We start from the raw sequence: 27,072 nt of genomic DNA, 5'->3' as shown, positions 1-27,072 counted from the left end.
CTTGGTATAACTTACAAGAAAGGAAACTGGGCCACAGATCTGATATGAAACAATACTTGGCTTGATCTTGGCTACTTAAAAGACTTGGATTGATCTTGGCTACTTAAAACTCAAAACTTTATGTTCCGTTGGCCTTTGTGAAAGCAGAGCCTGATACATATTTTGCACTTCTCACATTGGTTATGGTTTTATCTGCCTTTGCACTATTAAGTGTGTCGTTTTATTCATCCTGTGATTTTTTTGCAGCCAGTATTTTTATTTCCTTCAACAAATAGAAATGGGCCGTTTAGGGACTGAGATTGCTAGGGTTTTGGTCTTTGCTGTGCCTCTGGTGCCTGGCACAGGGGCTGGCATGCAATCAGCACTTGTTATTTATTAAATAAATTAGTGATTGAAGGTATGGCTGAATAGTCATTCTGTGAGAGCAAGAGAACGGGCAGATTATATTCTTCCTAGAAGGTTATATCTCTGAAATCTGAGAAATAAAGGCTGTAAAATATAAATTTGGGAACCATCCTGATAAAAAGAATTATAGAAACCATGAGAGTGGAATTCAATGAGTATATGCAAAGTAGAGTGTAAGAATGGAGGGAAACTGCAAAGTAAAGAAAGGGGGATTGGAAGGAGTCAGGAGATCTACAGGAGAGCCCAGCGGCCCAGGGGAGCAGGAGCAGCCATCAGTGGGGAGACAGAGGTGAGAAGGGAGGAGAACAAGAGGGGGCCTTTGGGTCTGAGCAGAAGTCAAGCAAGTGTAACGTGAGCCTGGGTGCACAGCGTAAGAGAGGCTCGGGGAAATGCCACTATCTTTTTGTTTGTACTCTTCATCTCTAGTAATTCCAGTTGAGAGGAATTTGCTTTTCTTTTATGTCTTGGCTTTTCTTAAGCAAAGACAATTACTTTTGGTTTTCTGCTGCACATATGCCTGGTATCATAGGACACTGTACTAGTACTGAAGGGTTTATTTTGTGATCTCTTTTAAGCTGGTTACTTAATGACCATGGCCATATTTTTCCATTATTCCCGTTACAGGTAATGATGTTCGAGATATATATATATATATAACTATTTAGGGGAATTGCAAACTTGTCACAATCGTTGGAGGTTTGAAAATCAACATGAAAGTCAATGGGAAAAATATAGACTGTTTCTCCAAAATTATCTGGGAGCTTTTCAGTTGAAATTTTATTAAATTCTCTAGTTTATGAGATTGCTACAAAGCTATAATGATAAGCCCTGGCAATAAAGAAATTTGAGTGCTAATAATAGGGATACACATACGACACGTGCATATATGTATAATTTTTTCTTTTGGGTGTGATGTTAATAAGAATCCATATGGGGGGCGGGTTAGGGAGTACATTTGAGTCTTATTAGAATGCTCTCATTTGTGAAAGCTTTTTCTCTTAAGTGAGATTACTTTATTGTAATGAAAAGTTGTTGTTATTTAGTTGCTTAGTCATGTCCAACTCTTTAGCAACTCCATGGACTGTAGCCTGCCAGGCTCCTCTGTCCATGGAATTCTCTAGGAAACAATACTTCAGTGGATTGCCATTTCCCTCTCCAGGGGATCTTCCTGACCTAGGAATCAAACCCACGTCTCCTACATTGGCAACTGGTTTCTTTACCCTTAAGCCACCTGGGAAGCCCCAGTGAAGATAGTAGCTACCGTTTATTCAGCACCTACTTTATTCTAGACGTGTTACAGTGATCCTGGGAAGGAGGTATTATTACTAATTTAGAGTGAAGTAATTGAAGTTTAAGTAGTTTGCCCAATGTCCCAGGGCTAGTAAGTAGAAGAGTCTAGCCATTTTTTAATCCAAAGCTATGCACTTTCCAGTGTGCTGTCTGAATGAGAATCTTTAGTGTATCAGAGTGAGATATGTATTTGACTGGAAGCCAAGAAAGCTCAGAAAAGGGGAAATCAGGCAAATCAGAAAACCACTAGAGGAGAACTTTTTTAGCATCCTTTCCCCTAATCTGCCTGTTTACCCGTATCTGTACCTGACATTTGTCTTCTTCCTTGTTGTGGTGGACAAGGCTGTTCCTCTCAGGACTTGATTCTGTTTATCTCTTGCATCTTTAATCTGTGCCCCTTTCTTTACTAGCTTCCTCCCAAAAGCATAACCCAGACTCCTTCCAAAGCAAAGGCCTTTGGTGTTGTTTAGTCATTGCTGTGCAACAAACCACTCCAAAACTTAGAGAAATTAATTTAAAATACTTACTGGGCTTCCCTGGTGGCTCTGTGGTAAAGAATCCACCTGTCAATCCAGGAGACATGGATTTGATCTGTGGTCCAGGAGGATCCCATATGCCCGAGCACTCCAGTTACTGAGCCTGCTCTCTGGAGCCTGGGAGCTGCATCTCCTGAAGCCCACACACACTAGAGCCTGTGCTCCGCAATAAGGGAAGCCACCATACTGAGTAGTGGGCACTGAAGGTAGAGAGTAGACCCTGCTCACCACAACTGGAGAAAAGCCTGCACAGCAAAGACCAAGCACAGCCAAAAATAAACAAAAAACTTTAAATATCTTATTATTGATAAAAGCTATCATTTGTTTAGCTCACTGTTTTGTGAGTCAGCAAATTAGTCTGGGCTCAGTTGGATTTGTGTTTTAGTAGCTCAGTCGTGTCCGACTCTTTGTGACCCTATGGACTGCAGCCTGCAAGGCTCCTCTGTCCATGGGGATTCTCCAGGCAAGAAGACTGGAGTGGGTTGCCATGCCCTCCTCCAGGAGATCGTCCCAACCCAGAGATCGAACCCAGGTCTCCACGTTACAGGCGGATTCTTTATCATCTGAGCCACCAGGGAAGCCCAAGAATACTGGTGTGGATAGCCCTTCTCCAGGAGATTTTCCCAACCCAGGAATCAAACTGGAGTCTCCTGCATTGCAGGTGAATTCTTTACCAGCTGAGCTACCAGGGAAGCCCCCAGTTGGACTTACTTATTCACTTTTGGTCAGTTCAACAGGTCTGTTTCTGAGGCATTAGCTGGTCAGTGGCTGCGGCCATCAGGTGACTAGAGCACATGTCTTCCATCCTCCAGCAGGCTAGCCTGGACTTGTGTGCATGGTTGCACGGGAGGGTTCCAAAAGAGAACAGAAGTCTGCAAATCACCTTGAGCCTAGATTCCGAACTAGTGTCCTTTGCTCTTCATTCTGTCAACCAAAGTAGTTCACAAGGTCAGCCCAGGGCATGGAGAAGTAGACCAGTGAACAGGGTACTCTTTCCTCGCTGGTGAATCCAGTTTACCCTTCAAGACCATAACGTCAGGCTGAGTCGCGGCCTCGGGTCGCGGCTTCCTCTGTCCCTGCATTTAAAACACGGTGTGGCTGCTGTTGGTTTAGTTCTTAGGAGAAAATGAGTTCCTTAAAGACAGTGACCGCGTTTCACTCCAGGATTTGGCACATAGTGGAACATTTAAAAGTGGAAACTTTTGTGAAAATAAAGCATTGTAGCAGTTAACATCTGGCAATACGGACTAGAAGATAATATATCCTTGCATTTTAAGACTTGCCAGTGTCGAACAACTTTGGGGCAGACTCTAATATATCAACATTGAAATTTCTTTAAAATTAGCATTCTGAGAAGAAATCACTAAGTATCTGTGTAGTATCATTAAATATTTGTGTAGTATCTTTGTCTTTTTGTTAGGTTATAAGTATTTTTTATACAGGAGGCAAGTCACATTTTTATGGCATGTTTGTCCAAAAAAGCATACCCAACCATTCACTGGCCCACTGGGATTTGGGATAACATTTCTCCTTTAGGATGTACAATGAGGAGAGACGGCAGCCGGTGTCCTGGGAGTTGCTCTGGACGACATGGAATATAAATGTTTCCATTAAATGGGAGATGAGATATATGTAACATAAGCTCATCTTCCTGTGAGCATATCTTGTCGATGCCCTAATTCTTAATTGGTGGATTTTCATGTGCATTTTTTTATTGTATTTTAGACTCAGCTGCCTGTGTATTCCCCAAACCTGACCACATCTTCCTATCTCCGGCTTGATATCTCACCATGCATCGGAGATCAAGAGGAGTTAACATCGGGCTGCTTCTGCTCCTTTCTCAAATCTTCCAGGTTGGGATCAACAATGTTCCACCTGTCACCCTGGCAACGTTGGCTCTCAACATCTGGTTCTTCTTGAATCCCCTGAAGCCACTGCTTAGCTCCTGCCTCAGCGTGGAGAAGTGTTACTATCAGAAGGACTGGCAGCGCCTGCTGCTTTCCCCTCTTCACCATGCGGATGACTGGCACCTGTATTTCAATATGGTATCCATGCTGTGGAAAGGAATTCATCTGGAGAGAAGACTGGGGAGTAGATGGTTTGCCTACATCATCGTCACATTCTCCCTCCTCACTGGGGTGGTGTACCTGTTCTTGGAATTTGCTCTGGCAGAATTTCTGAATGAGCCTGACTTCAAAAGGAATTGTGCTGTCGGTTTCTCAGGTAAGGCAGACACATTTCTAAAGGTAGCCTGCCTGAAGACAGTAAGGGAGGTGCAGCTGTTGCTGTCTTATGAAGCGGGGGTCCCATCTGGTGAGGGAACTGACATCTGAGTGGCTAAGGACTGTGGGGGCTTGGATTTTGGAGAAGAGGCTGATTGGAGCACGGGAGAGTCATTGATTTTGCTATTTCCTATTACGCTGCATTATTCATTCTTGGACAGTTTAGACTATGGTCTGCCCACAGGTGGTTTTGCAGGAAATAAGATTTTGGAACTATGCCCTGGCTCCATTGTGATGGGGCTAGAGAGAGAGATACACTGGTGTATTTGTGATAGGGAGTTCTCTAAAAAGATCAGCAGCCTCTCAATAATTAAAGGTACCATTAATTAATTAATACCATTAATTAAAAGCCATTAAAGGTACCACACCCTCTGATGGCACCTCCTTACCATGATATTCTCTATACGTGTGTGTGCGCTCAGTCATGTCTGACTCTTTGTGACCCCATGGACTGTAGCCCACCAGCCTCCTCTGTCTGTGGGATTTCCCAGGCAAGAATACTGGAGCAGGTTGCCATTTCTATCTCCAACGGATCTTTCTGACCCAGGGATTGAACCTGAGTCTCTTGCATCTCCTGCTTTGGTAGCTGGATCCTTTACCACTGTGCCATTTGGGGAGCCCAGTCTCTATGCACAATTTATGCTATTTAATTAATGTAACAGGTCCATAGGGAGGTGGCCTTGTGTTGATTTTCTAAGTAAGGAAGCTAAGGCACAGAGAAATCAGTCATGGTTATACATCTCGTAAGTGATGGAGCTGGGATCTGAAACTAGTCTACATGACTTAAACCACATGTTACGTTGCCTCTCACTGTTGCCCCTCACTAGTTCTTTTCTTAAATTTTTCTTGTAGGGCTGAATTGCCATCAGACTTAAAATAGGTCTTCTTTAAAAATTATAATGTAAAGGGTAGGAGGGGAATTGTCCTGAAACAGAAGGAAAACAAACCCTTCCCTCTTCTTTCCCTGCTGTCCTTTCCCCTTTCCTCATCTTCATGCATCTAACTATGTGAGAAGAAAGGAAATATGCCCTGCCTTCAATATGTCTTTCCATAGGAGTTAGGAAAAAACACATTAATGGTGTTTTTTCAAATTGAGTTAAAAATCACATAGCATACAATTAATGATTTTGAAGTTTAAATTCAGTCGCATTTAGTACCATTGCTGCTGCTGCTGCTAAGTCGCTTCAGTCGTGTCCGACCCTGTGTGACCCCATAGATGGCAGCTCACCAGGCTCCCCTGTCCCTGGGATTCTTAAGGCAAAACCACTGGAGTGGGTTGCCATTTCCTTCTCCAATGCATGAAAGTAAAAAGTGAAAGTGAAGTCGCTCAGTCGTGTCCAACTTCTAGCGACCCCATGGACTGGCCTACCAGGCTCCTCCGTCCATGGGATTTTCTAGGCAAGAGTACTGGAGTGGAGTGCCATTGCCTTCTCCGCATTTAGTACCATTACTAGTATGTTATTCCCTTTTTATGTGTTATATATTTAATAGCATACTCAAAGGCAGTATGAACTTCTGTTAAGAAACATTGAAGGAGATTTCCCTGGTGGTCCAGTGCTTAAGGCTCCGGGATGCCACTGTAGGGGTTGAGGGTGTGATCCCTGTAGGATTACTAAAGTCCTGCATGCTTTTCGGTGCAGCCAAAAGATCAAAGGAAAAAAAAAAGAAACATTGAAGGAATGGTTACCTTGAGGATTGTCTTTCTGCCAAATGTTGGGTTGACTTGTTATAAGGAATAGAATATGTTTCAAAGTCAAGGGTTGGATGTAGTCAGATAATCATTTTTACTTCAGTTAGTTTTTTTTTTGCCAGTGTTGATCATCTCTGCATTTGGATTGCTGATATTTGTTTACTCTTTATTCTCTTTTAGGAGTATTGTTTGCTTTGAAAGTTCTGAACAACCATTGTTGCCCTGGAGGCTTTGTCAACGTTTTGGGCTTTCCTGTATCCAACAGATTTGCTTGTTGGGTGGAACTCTTGGCTATTCATTTCATCTCGCCAGGGTGAGTGTTTACTCTTAGAGAATGCAAATGAAGGACCTGATATTCCATGGAGAAAGAATTGTAGTAATAATGAGGTAACCCGTTCTCTTTTACAGTGAAGTTTGTTCTTTAACTCTAAGGACAGAATACAGTTAATGGTTTTAATGTCAGATATTCCTGTGTTTGAATCCTGTCAGCTACTGAGCTGTGTGATTTTGATGTACTTCTCTTATGTGAGTTTCCATTTTCTCACCTTTTAAGTAGAACCTGGTACACAACTTAGGGGGTTAATATTAACCAGCCTGTCAATTAGTTAATTCTAATAATGTTAATTCAGAGAGGCAGCTAGAAACCATATAATTTTAAAGATTAAAATATCAAAAGATATTTTACAGGACTAATGCTTTTAAGCCACTTAAGTTGTGAATTGTCTTGGTGATTTGATGATAAGCAGATTTTACCCACAGTCTTGACGTATGAACTGGATCAACTCTGAACTGTTTTGGGTGGACTGAAGCACAGGACCCCATTCCCTTTGATTCACCTCAATGTCACTGTGGCTGTGTCAGAAGCACCTCTGGAACCCTGGAGCTCCAGGGAATACAGTTTGGGAATCCCTGACATCTGTAACTTTTCCTCTACAGATCAGGACAAGGAAATTCAGAAGGCTTGGAGACTCATTGAACAGCTGGTGGTAGATACCAGGCTAGTTAGGATTCCAGCCTTCTGATTCCTGGTCTGAACGTTCCCAGGGGAGTGGGGATGGAGTTGGGGGTTGCTTTTCCACTCTGATTCTTTTTTCTACTTTCTCTTCAGAAAAAGTAGTGAATCATTTTTTTATTTCCCTACCTTGATTCTTTTCTCTGCTTTCTCTTCAGAAAAAGGAATGAATTGTTTTTTATTTCCCTACCTCTTCCACCAGCTGCACTTCTCTTAATCTGTGTAATGCAACTGGAAGCCCATGGTTTGCACATTTATTTTTAAACGCTGGGGACCTGGAAGCTATTTGGAGAAGGGAGAGATTCAGGAAGGTTCAGAAAGAAGTATGGATATTTTTTGGCTGCTTTTCTTTTCAGTAAGGAGCTCTTTTGTTTTGCTTTTGGTTTGTGTGACTATGTTGGGTGTTGTACTTTATTTGAGAGTGTTCTCCTTGGGCTGCGTGTCAGGCCAGTAACCTTGAGTCCTTCTTTAATGCTAATTTCCCCTCCCGTCAGGGCAGCCTTCGCCAGCTGGTCTGTAAAAGGCAGTGGTGTGGCCGCTGAACTCCACTCATTTGCAACTGTATTGTTATCTTGTGACAGTTCTACCAAGAAAGCCTAACAAAATCTTCAAAGTTTTCTTTGAAAAAGGGTCCAGTAATGTGTGTCCCATATCTGAACAGCCCTCTCTATACCTTGTCACTCACAGCTCCCTGACTTGCTCGATGTGACTCGGTTCTCTGTGTAGACCAGAGACTCTTGTGTGTGAGGGCAACACCCAACATTCATATGAAAATCACTCCCTCTGGTACTTGAACTTTTATTCTATAATGAATCCATTGAATAGCTGTGCCTTTAATATTCTCATGCAACTATTGCATAAGACTCTCATCTTGCATTTTTATTTTTTAGCAATACCACCCCCGCCTCCATTCCTTTTACATAGAAAAGACATGGTTGCATTTTTATGTAATATGCTTATTCTGCATGGAGGGACCTGATATTCTGAGCCTGGGAATTAAATGGAATTTCCTTTGAAGTCTGAAAGACTAAATCTTTTGGTTTTTGAAGATTTGACTACTTTAGAATGATAAACTGATGATATCCAGGCATCTCCTTATGTGTGTGTCCAGTAGAGACAGAGTTGAGCGCTGGTCCAGCAAACCTAAGAAGGGAGTGCTTCTTTGAGATGGATCTTGGAAGAATGGGAGAAACCAGAGCTCTGCTGTTCCGCATTATTATTCTCCTGGTGGTTGTCAATTAGAATTTTCATTGGGAAAACATTGTAAATCTTTAGAACAAAGCCTGCTTTATTGATGGACTTAATGAGCTGCCCTTTGGGAGGGGGAAAAAAAAATCTGCCAAGCAAACATTTGTGGCCCTCTGTGTTTTATGAAATCCACAGAATTAGTAATTTCCCCCAGTTAGGGAGTTTTATGGAGGGAAGCCACTCCAAACAGCCAGCCCTGTGAGGGGTATGGACCTGCACAGCAGGGTGAAGTAACCACTCTTCTTTGCTGGGTCTTTTGCTCTTGATACTGAAAGCTCAGCTTCTCTGTACACCAATGCTGAATCAAATTTCAGAGACAGTTTTGGGTGAAGTAGAAAAGGATAGTTTTGCTGCTTTGCCAGTCAAAGGGGGACACACAGCAGGTTCAATGCCCTCAAAACCTTGTGTCCTCACTTGGGGAAGATAGAAGTGTTATAGTAATTGTTCAAAGAGGGAATGATCAGTCCATGGCCATTTCTTCTGATGAACTGGTGGTGAGGTAAGTAAGAGTCAACATCATCAGTTTTCAGGTCCAACTAGTCTGGGGTCTACAGGCTTGTGGGCAGCATACTATCCTTAATCATTAACCTCTCCCACTTTGAACAGGGGTCAGTATCCACAGAGCAGCTCAGAGAGGTTGTGTGTATCCATTGATGGAGAAACAGGACCTTGCCTCAAGGCTGCTCTTTTGACTGTTTCTCCCTGGCTTTGCATCCTCTCCCTTCCCTGATTAACAACTGCTTGAATCTGCCCACTGGGACTCAGGGAAGGTCCTGGAGGCTGAATGAAGGCTGTTTCCTATCGTCACAGAAATGGGGGCCACAGAGGCCTTGTGCCCAGGAGCCCCGCAGGGCCCTGCACGGTGTCCCTGTCGCGGCTCCCGTGTGTGGCTTGTGCCAGTGACAGCTGCACCTCACTTGGTCGTTTCCTTTCCCTGTGTGTCCTGGGACCCCGCTTGGTGGTTGTGTCTGAAGAAGTGACCCTGCTCCTAAGGTGGCACAGGAGGGAGGAGACTCCAAAATTCTAATTTTCACCTTAAAGCTCAAATTTTATTGACAATAGATACCACTGGGTTTTTATGGGGTTTTTTTGAAGGCTCACATTGTTTATTTTTAAGAAAATGTGTGCCATTTTCCATTTATTTAACCATGGGCAGTCAGTTCTTCTTTCGAGTAAATGTGATGAGGGAGAGCCCTTAAAAACAGTGGCCAGTTCATCTCATAGCTCAACCAGCCACACTGGTGCTTTACTGGGAGATAAGCTCCTTAGTTGGATATAGAGTTGAAGTGCTTTTTGCCCATTTCCCATTTTGTCACATAGCATATGAAAAAGATGTATGCTTTTTAAGAAATTAAAATTTTACTGTTTATCAAGGATATTCTTAAGCAGAGCTTCCATTTTCCCCTTTGAGTGTGAATCTGTGGCTGTGAGACACACAGCCACTCTTGGTATTTTTTTGGAGTCATTGCCTTGATTCACTTGATTCAAACAGCCAAGCCACAAGCAGTTGTAGCTTTTATGTTGTTGTTGTTTAGTTGCTAAGTCTTGTCCGACTGTTTGCAACCCCCTAGACTGTAGCCTACCAGCCTCCTCTGTCCATGGCATTTCCCAGGCATGAATACTGGAGTTGGTTGCCATTCCCTTCTCCAGGGGATCTTCCCCACCCAGGGATCGGATCCCTGTCTCCTGCATTGGCAGGTGGATTCTTTACCCTTGAGCCACCAGGGAAGCCCCCGTTGCTCTTATATCATTAATTAAAATGCCAGTACATGGGAAAGGGCAAATAATGCCTCAGTATTCTTATGAAAATAGTTTGGACTTCATGAACTGCCGGAAGGGCCTCTGGGACCTCCCGTGGTCCAAGGAGCCCACTTTGAGAATCACTGCTCCCAGCTCTCTCAGGCTGCCTCTCTGGCACTGCACTTCGCTGTGTCTTTTTTTTTTTTTTAATTTAACAAAAATTTATTGATTGCTTAGTATATCCCACTCCAGTGTTCTTTTTTTTGTTTGTTTGTTTTTTAATTTTATTTTATTTTTAAACTTTACATAATTGTATTAGTTTTGCCAAATATGAAAATGAATCCGCCACAGCTATACATGTGTTCCCCATCCTGAACCTTCCTCCCTCCTCCCTCCCCATACCATCCCTCTGGGTCATCCCATTGCACTAGCCCCAAGCATCCAGTATCGTGTATTGAACCTGGACTAGCAACTCGTTTCTTATATGATATTTTACATGTTTCAATGTCATTCTCCCAAATCTTCCCACCCTCTCCCTCTCCCACAGAGTCCATAAGACTGTTCTATACATCAGTGTCTCTTTTGCTGTCTCGTACACCGGGTTATTATTACCATCTTTCTAAATTCCATATATATGCGTTAGTATACTGTATTGGTGTTTTTCCTTCTGGCTTACTTCACTCTGTATAATAGGCTCCAGTTTCATCCACCTCATTAGAACTGATTCAAATGTATTCTTTTTAATGGCTGAGTAATACTCCATTGTGTATATGTACCACAGCTTTCTTATCCATTCATCTGCTGATGGACATCTAGGTTGCTTCCATGTCCTGGCTATTATAAACAGTGCTGTGATGAACATTGGGGTACACATGTCTCTTTCCCTTCTGGTTTCCTTAGTGTGTATGCCCAGCAGTGGGATTGCTGGATCATTAACTTGTATGAAAGGAAAGATGGTAGCTTCATGCAGCCAGGGCTGGGAGAGAAAGGGAAGCAGTGAAGTATGCAAGAACACATGTAACCATTGAAATCGCTAATTAACAATTCCTAATTAGCCTGAACTGTTAACACTTTGTCCGAAGGAGAGTGGCCACTTGTCTCTGTCATTACAGGGACTGATTATAAGTTCTGTTCCACATGAACTTAGATGCAGGGAACTCTGGTCCTGCTTTGAGTTCTCTCCTTGCTTACATTTTGTGATAAGGTGCTTCTGGCATATTCATCTAAAATGCAACACGCATGTTCTTTCTTCCCCAGTAGTGCTGGGATAGGGAACATAAAAGGCATACCTTGTGTTTGAGTGCCAGTTGACACCTCTGTGGAGTTAGCTTCCTAGCAGTCTGTTGGACTTTTGCCTTGGGAATTAGGAATGAGGTTGAGGAATAACAATTTGGACGATGATGGTTACATTGTCTCCTGTCCCACGTGTTCTTCTAGAACTTCACTTAAAGATGGGGTCTGGGGCTCCTCCCCCTGAATTGAGTGGGTTTGTGGCTCATTGCAGTCAATAGATGGCAGCAGAAATGCCATGCTACTTCTGAAGCAAGAAGTCCTTTGCCTTATGAGCGGCAACACTGGCCCATGGAGCCCACATTCCCTGGTTCACCCATGCTGTGAGCAAGCAGCACACAACACGTGAGTGAAAGGCTGTTAGAAACAGCCGTGTGTCAGCCCAGCCTCAACATGGTGGGGGCGACACCAGCCACCCGTGTGCTTCCTGAATTCCTGACCCACAGAATCTGCAAGTGGAAGAAAGCAAGTGTTATTTTATGCCTCTGCATGTGGGGAGATTTGTCCTGTGTAATGCCAGACAGGTGAATGAAAAAGAAGTGGGGAAAGTAGAATGAAAAGCAGAGGAGTACAAAGGACAGTATGGGAGAGAGTCTGGAGTGAAGGTGGAAGAGAGCCAAGGAGGGCAGCTTGGGGAGGAATGCATGCTGGGATGCTGTGGTACCGTGGGTCACGACAGCATCCCCCATCAGGTAACAGGGCTTTAAAGCAGCGGTTGGCACTTGGGGGTTCTAATCCTTTAAAGGGTTCTGAAATCAGTGTAGTGAGACCCAAGCAGCGTTTGAAAGAGAGAGAAAGGAAGAGAGGAAGGAAGGAAGGGAGAGAGGAAAGAAAAGAGAAAGACAGACCAGTGTTGAATGTGGTAAGGGTGTTATTTCCAGGCACTTTTGTTTTAGGTATATGTGTGCTGCATTTCTAAAGTGTATTTTTAGTGTGGGACAGTACAAAAATTTGGGGAGGTGCTGCTTTAAAGCAGCTATTAGTTGCTTAAACTAGAGTTAAATGCATTTACTCTAAGGTCCGGGACATTTATTGTCTTCAGTGGAAGAGCTTTAGATTGCCGGGTCTTGAGGGACGATGAGAATAGGCTGTGATGACAGATTTCTGCCAATTTATTGTTTTTCATTAGAATAAGTAGTAATTCACAAGACTTATTAATTAATAATCATGCCAGCTCTCCAGATAGCTGTCTATATGGATATGTGTGCTCACAGATTTAGACTTCACCTACCTAAATCAGAATTGCTAGTAACGATTGCTCAGTTATAAACATTATTCTTAAAAATCCTTTGGAATTCAAGAGAAAGGGTTAGTCTAGAGCAAAGGAGACGATGAAGTATAAAAGTTAACACATTTTGCCCAAAAGTGCAACATTCCTTTCCAAGCTTTTTAATATATTGATAGATTCATTTCCAATAGCTTAGTAGAAAATAAAACCCAACTGAATATAGGGTTAAAACACACCTTGGGAGTTTGTGTAAACAAGCAAATGACAAATGGGTAAATCCAATGATACCCAAGTTAATTGTGCTTTGGAGAGAAAGCTCCTTTAACAAGATGGACACATACACACTGCTATATTTAAAACCGATTACCAACAAGGACCTGCTGTATAGCACAGGGAACTCTGCTCAATGTTATGTGGCAGCCTGGATGGGAAGGGAGTTTAGGGGAGAATGGATACGTGTATATATGGCCTACTCCCTTCACTGTTCACCTGAAACTCTGACAACATTGTTAATTGCCTATACTCCCATACAAAGTAAAAAGTTTTTAAAAATGGCCTGAGGGATGAGAGCTAAGGAGGAACCGTGGTCTTCTCAGGGCCAGGGAGGGTAGTGGCAGCTCACTGAGAGGAGAGACGGCAGCCGTAAGAGATTCCTGTTTTCCAAGTGTAGGTTAAGCTGTTTTTTCAAGAAGTTATACCAATTCATCATGTCATTTTTGTCAGTTTTAACGCAAATTGACCTGTATTGGAGGGGCCATAATTTTTTTTAAAAACCCACTTTTTTAGTAGGTATAATGTATTGTTGCCAGGTTGTTTGGTGTGTTTGTGTATGTGTATATATACAAATGTATTTATTGGCCAGGGTGAGCATTTTCTGAAGCATTGTTTTTCTGTTTATATTATACAATGACATCTTTTATTTTGTATCTACTGGCACGGTTGCATTTTTCTACTAAAGTTGGATGACACATGTATATAGAATTGATACTCACCCTCTGTTTTATTTCATGGAAGCATGTTTTCACAGCCTGTTAAGCAGTTCAGCTTGAGTCAACATTCCAGGACTCTCCTGAGCAGATTCTTCTTCTGCATTCCTTGGGTGTCCATTTATACATTTCCTTCCTTCTCTCTTTACAGGCTCCCATAAGGGAAAGTTGCGTGAGTTATAGAAAGAGTGAGTGAGTTTGTTTGTCTCCCAGGAGGGCTTACAGTTGAACAGAGCTCAAGGTGAGAGCAGTACTTAACGAAAGCAATGATTCCCTAGGGTTAGGTTTTATGAGATGAGAATGAGAACTTTGGAGGCAGAGAACTTTCCCTCCCGTTAGGCCTGGAACTTTTTGAGGGACAGAGGAGTGTATAAATCATTTCCCTGGCTCTGGAGTCCAAGCTTGTGGCAAGAGAGAAGGCCCGTCCTTGTCCTGGACAGCTGAACCATCCCTGACCACTTAACGAAGAGCCTCAAGCTGAATAGGAAGTGCATCAAGAGCAGAAAAGAATTTTATCTGATTACTGTGTTTTCTTCTTTTTTTTAATGAGAGATTTAGTGTAACAGTTTCTTTTAAAATCTGGTTATATTACCTAAAGAATTAAACTGAAAAGAAAGCAGTAGCCAAATGAGAGTGTAACCTAATTTCTCAGCTCCTAATTGAAAACCAGTATATTCATGCCTGCATGGCATGGCTCATAGCTTCATTGAGTTACTCAAGCCCCTTCGCCTTGATAAGGCTGTGATCCACGAAGGGGTATTCACTGTAGGAAAGTTCAAAATATATACAGATAAAGAACACAAATTGCCCATAATCTCCTACCCGGAGAAAACCACTTTCAGCATTCTGCCATTGCACACCCCTCCCCTCAAACTCAATTCTGTTTCCTACTTTCTTGTTTAACTTGTTACAAGCTCAGCTCTTCCGAAGCCTCAGCTTTAATGGTTGTATAATGATTCGTGTTGTAGTTTCCTTATTTTCTCATTCACTAATTTTACATGCTAATTTTATTACCTAATCATGCAAATTAGAAGTGAGAATGTTTATTAAAGCATTATTTGCTAGTCTTGGCTCCCAGATCTGAATATGTCCTTGGAGTAGATTTCCAGAATCAGTTCATGGGTTTGAACTATTTTTCATGGCTCTTTTATTCATTTTTCTAACTTGTTTTCTCTAAGCTGGTTCTCATTTACAGCCCACCAACAGCATATGGGAGTGCCTACTTCTCCACTTCTTGACCAGACTGAATATTTGCTATAATATTTTTTTTTTAATTTGATACATAACAAAAATTGTTTCCTTACTGTTGTTTATAATCTTTTGTTAGTGAAATGGGACAACTTTGTATTCCTTTCTAATAAATTTTATTTCCTTGTCCATGACTTATCTTTGTGTCCCCAACATGCTTTCAAGACGCTACACAACTTAGTGACTGAACAATATGAATAAATTAATTGTTTATTGTTAATGAGTGGTGATACTGAATTTCAAGGGGTTCTTATTAGATTACATATACTAAGGGACCTTAAGTACACAGTACAGTTTTAAGTTACGTAAATAATAACTTGGGGCTTCCCTGATGGCTCAGTGGTAAAAAATTAACTTGTAACAGAGGAGACTTGATTGATCCCTGGGTCAGGAGGATCCCCTGGAGAAGGAAATAGCAGCCCACTCCAGTATTCTTGCCTGGAGAATCCCACAGACAGAGGAGCCTGGTGGGCTACAGTCCATGGGGTCACAAAGAGTTGGTTGTGACTGAGCAGGCACACACAAATAATAACTTAGTGTTTATGGGGATTTTTTTTGTCTGATATTAATCGATAAAGACTTAAATTATAGCTAAGGACAGAAAGTCTTTTACACTGAAAATAAGAAATCTGATAGGTTGCTTTAGGAGTAGACTGAAGACAGGTTTTACCTATTTGTATGTTTTAAATAAATAAATTTTACTTTTTAGAATAGCCTTAGATTTACAGAAAAATTGTAAAGAGATACAGAAAGTTCCCCCATAACTTGCACCCAGTTTCACCTAATTTTGACATCTTAATGTCATGTATGGATATGAGAATTGGACTTTAAAGAAAGCTGAGCACCAAAGAATTGATGCTTTTGAACTGTGGTGTTGGAGAATACTCTTGAGAGTCCCTTGGACTGCAAGGAGATCCAGCCAGTCCACCCTAAAGAAAATCAGTCCTGAATATTCATTGGAAGGACTGATGTTGAAGCTGAAACTCCAATACTTTGGCCACCTGATGCAAAGAGCTAACTCATTTGAAAAGACCTTGATGCTGGGAGAGACTGAGGGCAGGAGGATAAGGGGAGGACAGAGGATGAGATGGTTGGATGGCATTACCGACTCAATGGGCGTGAGTTTGAGTAAACTTCGGGAGTTGGTGATAGACAGGGAGGCCTGGTGTACTGCGGTCCATGGGGTCACGAAGAGTCGGATATGACTGAGTGACTGGACTGAACTGAACGTTAGTATGGTATATTTGTTACAGTTGATGATCCAATATGATGCATAATTATTAACTAAACTCCTTTATACAGATTTCCCTAGTTTTTACCTGATGTCCTTTTTCTGTTCTAGGTTCTTTTTTTTGTTGTTGTTGTTCTAGGTTCTTAACTGGACTCCTGTGTGACATTTCATGTCTCCTTAGGCTCCTTTGTTAATCAGCTTGGGCAGTCATAACAAAATACTATAGATTGGATGGCTTGAATAACAGAATTTAATTTTCACACAGTTCTAGAGGCTAGAAGTTCAAGATGAAGGTGCCAGCATGGTTGGTGTCTAGCGAGGAGTCTCTTCGTAGTTTATCATGGCTATCCTCTTACTGGGTCTTCACATAACAGAGAGACCGAAAGAGAGAGAGCATGCAACCATCATGACCTTCAACTCAGTTCAGTCGCTCAGTTGTGTCCGACTCTTTGCGACCCCATGAATTGCAGCACACCAGGCCTCCCTGTCCATCACCAACTCCCGGAGTTCACTCAAACTCACATCCATTGAGTCGATGATGCCATCCAGCCATCTCATCCTCTGTCGTCCCCTTCTCCTCCTGCCCCCAATCCCTTCTAGCATCAGAGTCTTATCCAATGAGTCAACTCTTTGCTTGAGGTGGCCAAAGTACTGGAGTTTCAGCTTTAGCATCATTCCTTCCAAAGAACACCCAGGGCTGATCTCCTTTAGGATAGACTGGTTGGATCTCCTTGCAGTCCAAGGGACTCTCAAGAGTCTTCTCCAACACCACAGTTCAAAAGCATCAATTCTTTGGCGCTTAGCCTTCTTCACAGTCCAGCTCTCACATCCATACATGACCACTGGAAAAACCATAGCCTTGACTAGACAGACCTTTGTTGGCAAAGTAATGTCTCTGCTTTTGAATATGCTGTCTAGGTTGGTCATAACTTTCCTTCCAAGGAGTAAACGTCTTTTAATTTCATGGCTGCAGTCACCATCTGCAGTGATTTTGGAGCCCAAAAAGAGAAAGTCTGACACTGTTTCTACTGTTTCCCCATCTATTTCCCGTGAAGTGATGGGACCAGATGCCATGATCTTCGTTTTCTGAATGTTGAGCTTTAAGCCAACTTTTTCACTCTCCTCTTTCACTTTCATCAAGAGGCTTTTTAGTTCCTCTTCACTTTCTGCCATAAGGGTGGTGTCATCTGCATATCTGAGGTTATTGATATTTCTCCCAGTCATCTTGATTCCAGCTTGTGCTTCTTCCAACCCAGCGTTTCTCATGATGTACTCTGCATATAAGTTAAATAAGCAGGGTGACAGTATACAGCCTTGATGTACTCCTTTTCCTATTTGGAACCAGTCTGTTGTTCCATGTCCAGTTCTAACTGTTGCTTCCTGACCTGCATATAGGTTTCTCAAGAGGCAGGTCAGGTGGTCTGGTATTCCCATCTCTTTTAGAATTTTCTACAGTTTATTGTGATCCACACAGTCAAAGGCTTTGGCATAGTCAATAAAGCAGAAATAGATGTTTTTCTGGAACTCTCTTGCTTTTTCCATGATCCACCGGATGTTGGCAATTTGATCTCTGGTTCCTCTGCCTTTTCTAAAACCAGCTTGAACATCTGGAAGTTCACGGTTCACGTATTGCTGAAGCCTGGCTTGGAGAATTTTGAGCATTACTTTACTAGCATGTGAGATGAATGCAATTGTGTGGTAGTCTGAGCATTCTTTGGCATTGCCTTTCTTAGGGATTAGAATGAAAACTGACCTTTTCCAGTCCTGTGGCCACTGCTGAGTTTTCCAAATTTGCTGGCAGATTGAGTGCAGCACTTTCACAGCATCATCTTCCAGGATTTGAAATAGCTCCACTGGAATTCCATCACCTCCACTAGCTTTGTTTGTAGTGATGCTTTCTAAGGCCCACTTGACTTCACATTCCAGGATGTCTGGCTCTAGGTGAGTGATCACACCATCATGATTATCTTGGTCATGAAGATCTTTTTAGTACAGTTCTTCTGTGTATTCTTGCCACCTCTTCTTAATATCTTCTGCTTCTGTTAGGTCCATACCATTTCTGTCCTTTATCGAGCCCATCTTTGCATGAAATGTTCCCTTGGTATCTCTAATTTTCTTGAAGAGATCTCTCGTCTTTCCCATTCTGTTGTTTTCCTCTATTTCTTTGTATTGATCGCTGAGGAAGGCTTTCTTATCTCTTCTTGCTATTCTTTGGAACTCTGTATTCAGATGCTTATATCTTTCCTTTCTCCTTTGCTTTTCACTTGTCTTCTTTTCACAGCTATTTGTAAGGCCTCCCCAGACAGCCCTTTTGCTTTTTTGCATTTCTTTTCCATGCGGATGGTCTTGATCCCTGTCTCCTGTACAATGTCATGAACCTCCGTCCATAGTTCATCAGGCACTCTATCTATCAGATCTAGTCCTTTAAATCTATTTCTCACTTCCACTGTATAATCATAAGAGATTTGATTTAGGTCATACCTGAATGGTTTTCCCTACTTGCTTCAATTTAAGTCTGAATTTGGCAATAAGGAGCTCATGATCTGAGCCACAGTCAGCTCCCGGTCTTGTTTTTGCTGACTGTATAGAGCTTCTCCATCTATGGCTGCAAAGAATATAATCAATCTGATTTCAGTGTCACCCATCTGGATGTCTCTGCTTATTAATATGCTGTCTAGGTTGGTCATAGTTAGACGCTATTTTTCCTAAATGTCCATTTGTATAAGCATTAACTTCTTTGATTTGCCCTCTTGTGATTCAGAAGCAGTGTTCAGTTAACCATTGGCAGGATTTCTAAGCAAGTTTTTTGTTTTCTTTTTTTCTTTAAATTAATTTATTTTAATTGGAGGCTGATTGCTTTACAATATTCTGGTGTTTTTGCCATACATTGACTTGAATCAGCCACGGGTGTACATGTGTACCCCATCCTGAACCCCCATTCCTCTAAGTAAGTTTTAATTTATGTGTATGAACATGTCTTGTCTTTTCTTAAATGGCACTGCTGTGGTTCCATTGTAAGATGTGCACGTCATACACAGAGGTAGATATGAGAAATTTCCATCCCAACTAGAGCACACTAGCGTGGAGGACTCCTGCTGTCCGTAAATTACTCAGACCTTGTTTCAGACCTGCTTCACCCAATCTGTTGGCTCAGAATAACAGAGAAGAACAGTAGGCAGAAATGAGGAAGCAGCTGTTTTTCCAGTTGAGTGCAGAGTTGTCTGGAATAAGGTTCACTGCGCAGGTTGAAACTAATTGGCCATCATGCTGTGATGTAATTGTGGGTTTGTGGATGATAATACCTACCTAATCTGTACTTAACTAACTAGGCTTGTTAATGATCAATTCTGGTGACTTGGTGACAGGTGCAAAGCTTGGGTTTACTATACTGACTGTCTCAGGTAATGATGACTACAAGTTAGTTTTAAAAGATGAAACTTTTTAAAAATTAAAAAAGTGATATGCCATAAGTTAATAGCTGCATCTTATTAAATTAAAGAGCCCTGTGTAATGTGTTTTACAGGAAAATGTGTTTTTTGATCTGAAAAGTTAATTACCAATTGCAGCAATTATTTTGAGTTGATTGTTTTCTTACTAATAGTTTTTTCATTAAAAAAAATGAGCCCTGTGAAGTATAGTACATTTATTTCCCTTGGGAGTATCAGTATTTAGAATGTGCACTTAGGTCTACTTGGATCTCTTTTTCAGGAGACATTTATTGGAGATAAATGTTACACAGAGTTCACTCTCAACTAGTAAGATGATAAATCACATCTCTGGAGATTTTGTGGTATATTTACTTAATTCTTCCCATTTCAGTATAAGAAGGAATGTTTTTAAATAGAAAGCTCTTTATATTTGCTAATTTCCCCCTCCTCTTCTGCAGGATTAAATGATTTTTAGTTAAAAGTCTTGGGAGTTAAATAGTCAAGAGGACTGTTTTCCATTTACATTCAGGTTTGGTTTAAATTATGCAAAATGAAGACAGTCGGTGCTATGAATTGAAATCATTAGTGCATCAATTATTCCATGATAACCAGCTGAGAGCAGGCTTCAGACTACATGAATGTTCCTTCCATTTCAACTTGGCTTCTCATTAGCTTATATGAGAGATAAAATAATTTGATTCTAATTTATCTCTCTTTAAATGGACATTGTTCCCCTCTGAATTCAAGAGGAGAGCATTTTAATTTTGCAGTTGTTTATAACACACAGGTCAAATAAATAACAAATTTTATTTCCAGCAATATATGTCTCCTTTATGATTTATATTACCATAGTTTCTTGATTCTAAGACATACTTTTTCCCCCTGCATCTTTTTAGGGCAAAATAAGCCATGAACGTAATAAAGATAACATCATAAATCTGTGGGGATAATAAGGGTTATTTAGCAAATGGTACTTGAAGAAGACTTTAACCATTTGGAAGAAACTGTTGTTGTTCAAGAAACTGTTGTTGTTCAACTTATAGTTTTAATTCACTATAGCCTAAAACAACTTTCATGTATTATGTTTAGAAGATTTAAAAAATAGCATCTAAAAAATGTCTAAGAAATTTCAGTGAGGTAAATTTTTCAGGTCTTGAGTTGAGAGGAAACTTCTAAACATAAAACAATAACACAATCTCAAATGTAGGTAAAAGCAATTTTCTCTAGGTCCAAATATACTATTAGTTAAAAGACCAAAAATATATTAGAAATATATTTGGAAAAAGAAGATCATATTTTTGTGGTGAATGGTACTAATTGCAAGAAAAAGTCCATCAATAGGCTGTTAACAGAAAAAAAAATGAATGCGTAACCTAATAAATGTATGACAAAAATTCATTATTGACCAAATAATGAATATTAAAATAATGGGCTACTTTACTTATTAAACCAATAAGACTAAAAGATTATCACTGTTGTTAAGAGTTTGGTAAAATGAGAGTTTACATAAACTTCTGTTGGTGCTGTATCTTGGTATAAACTTTCTGAAAAGTCATTTGGTGATATGTATTGAAAGCTGCAAAAAGTTTATACCCTTTAATTTGATAATTACTTTTTTGTAATTGTCAAAAGTTTATACCTTTTAATTTGATAATTACTTTTTTGTCTAATTGTCCAAATTAGAAATAACAGTAAATACAAAAAACGATAGATGTAAGCGTATTTATTGTCATAAAGTGTTGGAAAATTGGAAACCACTTAACAATCCAATAACAGGTAAATAGTTAAAATATAATGTAGTAGAATATTATATAGCCATTAAAATGCTATTTTCAGAGATTATCTTAATAGAATTGGAAGATCCTCAAGTTGAGTAGAAAGTAGAATACAAAGTGTTACATGTGATGTGGTTTCAATTTTTTTTTCCAAACTAAGAATAGTCACAAAAAGGGCTAAGGAAAAACAAATAACAATATAATTAGTGTTAATGTTGTGGAATTTTATCATTTTTCTTTAACTGTGTTTGGTCAGATTCTCTATAGTGAGCATGCATTATTTACATGGAAAGACTTGAGTTATTAAAATATAAACACCGTATTTGCATAATCCTTAACTTTCTTGTCCCTCCCAAGTTCCAGGAGGGCAGAGCTATCATCTATTCTGTTCTCTGCGTATCCTCAGTGTCTACAATAGTGCTTGGTACATCATAGCTACTCAGTAAAATGTGTGTTTGTTGAATAAAGACACTTTTGAGGTGACTAGCCCAATTAAAGATAATAGGCAAAGTGTAAGTTGAGTTACTGACCTTGTTCAGAAGTCTAGCATGGAAAGAAGTCAGGTGTAAAACCTGAGTGCCTAGTTAGAAGGCAGCGTCCATTCAAATGGGCAAAGAGAAAATGACATTCAGGAGGCTGAGAGGCAGCTCAGCAATGGGGCTAGAATGGTGGAAGTGCCCCTGGGCTCATCTCATCCTCCTGAGAGACCACACGTTCCTACATCAGATAATGAGATAAACAGGGACTGTGCACTGGCTACAAAGGCAGCTTGAATCACCTCTAAAACTGCAGAGATTTTATAGGCTATATTATCTGATCACAAAGTAATGATAAGGACTTAAAAAAGTAAATACGAGGGGCATCCCTGGTGATCCGGTGGCTAAGACTCTGAGCTCCCAATGCAGGCGGCCTGGGTTCACTACCTGGTTGGGAAACTGGATCCCACGTGCTGCCACTAAGCCCTGGTGCAGCTAAATACACAAATACTTAGGGGGAAAAAAAGACTGAATTTGAGTAAAAGGAAAAAAAACAATCCCAATAATTACTCATAATCACTTGGAAATTTAAATAACTCCCTGATGAAGAGGAAATACTTTCAAATGGATGTATGTTTTCATAAACTTTTTTTCCCTGTATTAAGAGATAGCTTTTTTGATTATTAAAATTTTGGACTCATTAAACCCAAAATTTCTTTATAAAAGAAAACATTATGGAACAAATAATATGGGTATGTAATTTTTTACAATTCTCTGAGTTTCCAAGAGGTATTCCAACATCAGTATTGCATACAAACTTGTAGAATTTATTTGATGAGATCTTACCAAGTGTCAGTTTGTGAGGACTTAAATCCTGTCACTTTGGAGGGAAGATGTCCCAGTGTAGCTGAGAATGCACAGATTTTTTTTTTTTTTTTTCTTGTTTAGAACTTCTTGTTTTAGTGCCATGTGGGACTTTAGCTCCCCAACCAAGGGTAGAACCCATTCCCACTGCTGTGGAGGCACAGAGTCTTAACTGCTGGACCACCAGGGAAGTCCTGACATTGTGCAGATTTTGATGAACCAGCTGATTTTACTTGGAGGGTGGCATGCATTCATCGAATGATATAGACCAAGTAACTTGAACTCTGAACAAAGGCTCGCATTGCTTCCTATTCCTCTCCAGAGATTTTGTGAAGTGTGCTGCTCCAGCGGGTAAAAATACTTAAGGACTTGATAGTGAAAGACTGTATACAGAGTCTGCTTCTCTAGCACATATTTTTATAGATGTTGAAAACGTTGTTGTCAAATGGTATTTTAAAAACTGTCAGGTGTGTGTGTTTTTCAAATGAGTTTTAAATAATTCAGTACTATGCAGGCGGTAGAAAAACGGCTTTATAAACTCGCAGTGTTCTTTTGTACTGAATATACAAGTAGAGTCTATGAATTAAAAATGAACACTATCCAATCCATCTTTTTACTAATAACCAGTGTAGTGTTGATGGAAATTCACTGTTACTGTTTTTTCTTTCTTTGTTTTTTTACATTTTCCCATTAGAAAATTGCCTTGAAGTTATTTAAGCATAGGTGTCTTGTGTGTGTGTGTGTGTGTGTATGCATGTTCTGTTGTGTCTGACTCTTTTGTGACCCCATGGCTGTAGCCCGCCAGGCTCCTCCGTCTGTGGGATTCTCCAGACAAGAATACTGGAGTGCGTTGCCATTTCCTCCTCCAGGGGCTCTTCCCTACCTGGGGACTGAACCTGTGTCTCTTGCGTCTCCTGCACTGGCAAGCGGGTTCTCTGCCACTTGGTCACCTGGAAGCCATCGTGTGTACTTATGGTGAAATAGGTTTCCGGCAGGAGCGGTGTCTGGTTTGTCTGTCCTGATGGCTGACTCCTGGCAGCCTCCTTCCCTTTTCTTCCCTCTTGTGTGCTGCTGACTGAGGGATGAGGAAAGAGTCCATGTGGAAGGTAGTTCACTTTGAGTAAGTGTCAGAGTCCTCAGAGCATGCCCATCCAGACAGTTGGTGTCTGAGTAACCTTGTGGAAGATTAAAAGTCCTCTCCTTGATTTGAGAGTCTAATTGGGAGTAAAAAAGTAAGGGTCATGGATTATTATGAGTCTTCACCACATTTCTCATTGATTCATCACTCTTCTCATATTTCTCCTGATCTCATCCAGGAAAGCTCATCCCTGGATAAAGCTAAGTGGCATGCATCATCCTGTGTACAGTTCTTCTTCCTGCCCATAAAGAACTACAGGTTTTCTGAAGGCAGAAGAATTTTCTTCTTCATGATGGTCATTACTATGGCTCATATTTGGTTTTGTTTCCCTCGGGTGTTTGGCACTAATAGTGGTATTAGTCATGTTCTAAAAAGACGCTTACTCCTTGGAAGAAAAGCTATGACCAACCTAGACAGCATATAAAAAGCAGAGATATTACTTTGCCGACAAAGGTCCATCTAGTCAAGGCTATCTTTGGGTATGGATGTGAGAGTTGGACTATAAAGAAAGCTGTTGTTGCTGTGTCACTTCAGTCATGTCCAACTGTGTGCGACCCCATGGACTGAAGCCCACCAGGCTTCTCCGTCCATGGGATTCTCCAGGCAAGAACACTGGAGTGGGTTGCCATTTCCTTCTCCAATGCATGAAAGTGAAAAATGAAAGTGAAGTCGCTCAGTCGTGTCTGACTCTTAGCGACCCCATGGACTGCAGCCTACCAGGCTCCTCCGTCCATGGGATTTTCCAGGCAAGAGTACTGGAGTGGGTTGCCATTGCCTTCTCCCAAAGAAAGCTGAGCACCGAAGAACTGATGCTTTTGAACTGTGGTTTGGAGAATACTCTTGAGAGTCCCTTGGACTGCAAGGAGATCCAACCAGCCCATCCTAAAGGAAATAAGTCCTGAATATTCATTGGAAGGACTGATCCTGAAGCTCCAATACTTTGGCCCCTGATGCGAAGAGCTGACTCACTGAAAAAGACCCTGATGCTGGGAAAGATTGGCGCGAGGAAAAGGGGATGACAGAGGATGAGATGGTTGGATGGTATTACCTACTCAATGGGCATAAGTTTGAGTAAACTCCTGGAGTTGGAGATGGACAGGGAGGCCTGGCGTGCTGCAGTCCATGGAATCGCAAAGAGTCTGACATGACTAAGCAACTGAACTGAACTGAGTCATGTTCTGGAGTTGTCAGATCTCTAACCTGAGAACCTCAGAGTTAGGCATTAAATGGCTTTCATGGCAAAAGATTTAAGGTGTATTTGCCAGGATGGAAAAATGACCGTAAAGTCATAGTGGTTGAAAACACCTGTCTTTAAGCTGTTTTGTGTTGTAGCGGTTTTAGGGCAAATTTTAAAGATTTGCCCTAAGAAATGGTAAAAGTTCATTTAAAATTCATAAACTGCACTCCAGTGTCTCTCAGTGCACCACATATGATTGCTATCAAGATTGCTATCAAATGTCTTGAGCAGACTGATTATATACTGTTTAACACACATCCTTTGTAATGGTGTTTCAGATAATACAAGACTGACTTGTTCTGAGTACAGTAGGGACCCCCTTCTTCTGAGCAAATATGTTCCGAGACCCACAGTGGATGCCTGAAATCAGGGATCATGCTCTACCCTGTATGAATGTTCTTCCTCTACACACATACCGAGGATAAAGCTCAACTTACAAATTAGACACAGAGATTAACGGTTGTTGTTGTTGCTCTTGTTCAGTTGCGAAGTCATGTCCAGCTCTTTGCAACTCCGTGGACGGCAGCATGCCAAGCTTCCCTGTCCCTCACCATCCCCTGGAGTTTGCCCAAGTCCACATCCATTGAATCGGTGATGCCATCCAACTGTCTCATCCTCTGTCACTCACATCCTCCTGCTTTCAGTCTTTCCCAGCATCAGGGTCTTTCCAGTAAGTTAGCTGTTCACATCAGGTGGCCAAAGTATTGGAGCTTCAGCTTCAGCATCAGTCCTTCCAATGAGTATTCAGGGTTGATTTTTTTTAGGATTGACTGGTTTGATCTCCTCACTGTCCAGTGCAGTCTCCAGAGTCTTCTCCAACACCACAGTTCGAAAGCATCCATTCTTCTGTGCTCAGCCTTCTTTATGGTCTGATGCTTACATCCATACATAACTACTGGAAAGAGTAACAGTAACAATAATAAAATAGAACAATCACAACAATATCCTGCAATAAAAATTGTGTGAATGTGGTATTTCAGAGTACCTTACTGTACAAATTTAATATTTTTTCCATCTTAATTAAATGCTTATCACACACCATGATAGCCAAACTTTTGCAGTTTGAGATGTGCCAGCAAAGCTAGCACAAATCTTTTTCCCTTCTTCTCAATTTCATTGATAGAAGATTCATTCTTATTGCAGATTTTAGCAACCTCAGCGTACGGTTTTTCCTCTTTATTAAGTTGAAAACTTTTACCTTTTCACTTAAAGGAAAAACTTTATGGCTTATTTGTGGCAGATCTGAATTGCCCTTGTCCTTTGGGGCTGTGATTAAGTAAAATAAGAGTGAGTTGAACACGAATCCTCGTATACCATGGCAGTTGATCTGATAACCCAGATGCTACTCAATATCTCCAGACATATATGCTGGACAAAAGGGTAGCTGACAGACCGAGACAGCGACAGATTTCATCAGGCTACTCAGAGCAGCACACAATTTAAAATTTATGAATTTTTTTTATTTCTAGAATTTTCCATGTAATATTTTTGGACCATGGTTGAACCTTGGGTTGCTGAAACCTCAGAATGCACGATCATGGATAAGGGGACACTGTTATATTTAGCCTGAAATGACTCACGAGAGCTGTTGTTCCCTGTCCACATAGAGGTGGACTGCCCAGCTAACGAGATGGGTGTTTTTCCTATGCTCCGTGTTGTTCTAAGATCCTCTTCCGAAGTCTTCATTTTTAATGATGACTTTGACGTCTTTTGATCTACATTCTATAGAATTTTGCATGCTGGTTTCAGTTGAGTTTTCATAAGGTTCAACTCAGAATCAGCGCTTTAAAAAGAAAAAAGATTGGATGGGGAACGGGCATCAAAAGATCTTAGAAAACAGTAAAGAAAATTAAAACCACCTGGTGAAACAAGTCTTTTAGTAGATTTGAAGGAGGCACACATAGCTGTTTTGAAAAAGTTTGTTGAGGGGTACAAATTAGAAATCAGTACATTAGTTCATTTTGGGGA

At 41.0% G+C, this 27,072-nt stretch overlaps 1 protein-coding gene across 10 annotated transcripts in view; it reads left to right on the top strand.

The window, feature by feature from the left end:
• The window catches only part of RHBDD1 (rhomboid domain containing 1), a 210,058-nt gene that overhangs the window by 24,080 nt on the left and 158,906 nt on the right, over positions 1-27,072 (top strand). For all 10 annotated transcript variants that reach the window (XM_086338152.1, XM_086338146.1, XM_086338148.1 and 7 more), the window contains 2 exons: positions 3,957-4,454; positions 6,384-6,516. In XM_086338152.1, coding sequence (XP_086194278.1) covers positions 4,022-4,454; positions 6,384-6,516 — 566 coding nt within the window. In that variant the 5' untranslated portion in view covers positions 3,957-4,021. The remainder of the gene's footprint in view (positions 1-3,956; positions 4,455-6,383; positions 6,517-27,072) is intronic.

This window comes from Bos grunniens, chromosome 2, assembly GCF_055505025.1.
Source record: "Bos grunniens cultivar Pamir isolate PY7600 chromosome 2, Bosgru_T2T1.0, whole genome shotgun sequence".
Lineage (NCBI taxonomy): Eukaryota > Metazoa > Chordata > Mammalia > Artiodactyla > Bovidae > Bos > Bos grunniens.
The sequence above is the reverse complement of the archived record's forward strand: the minus strand, read 5'-3'. Positions and strand labels throughout refer to the sequence as shown.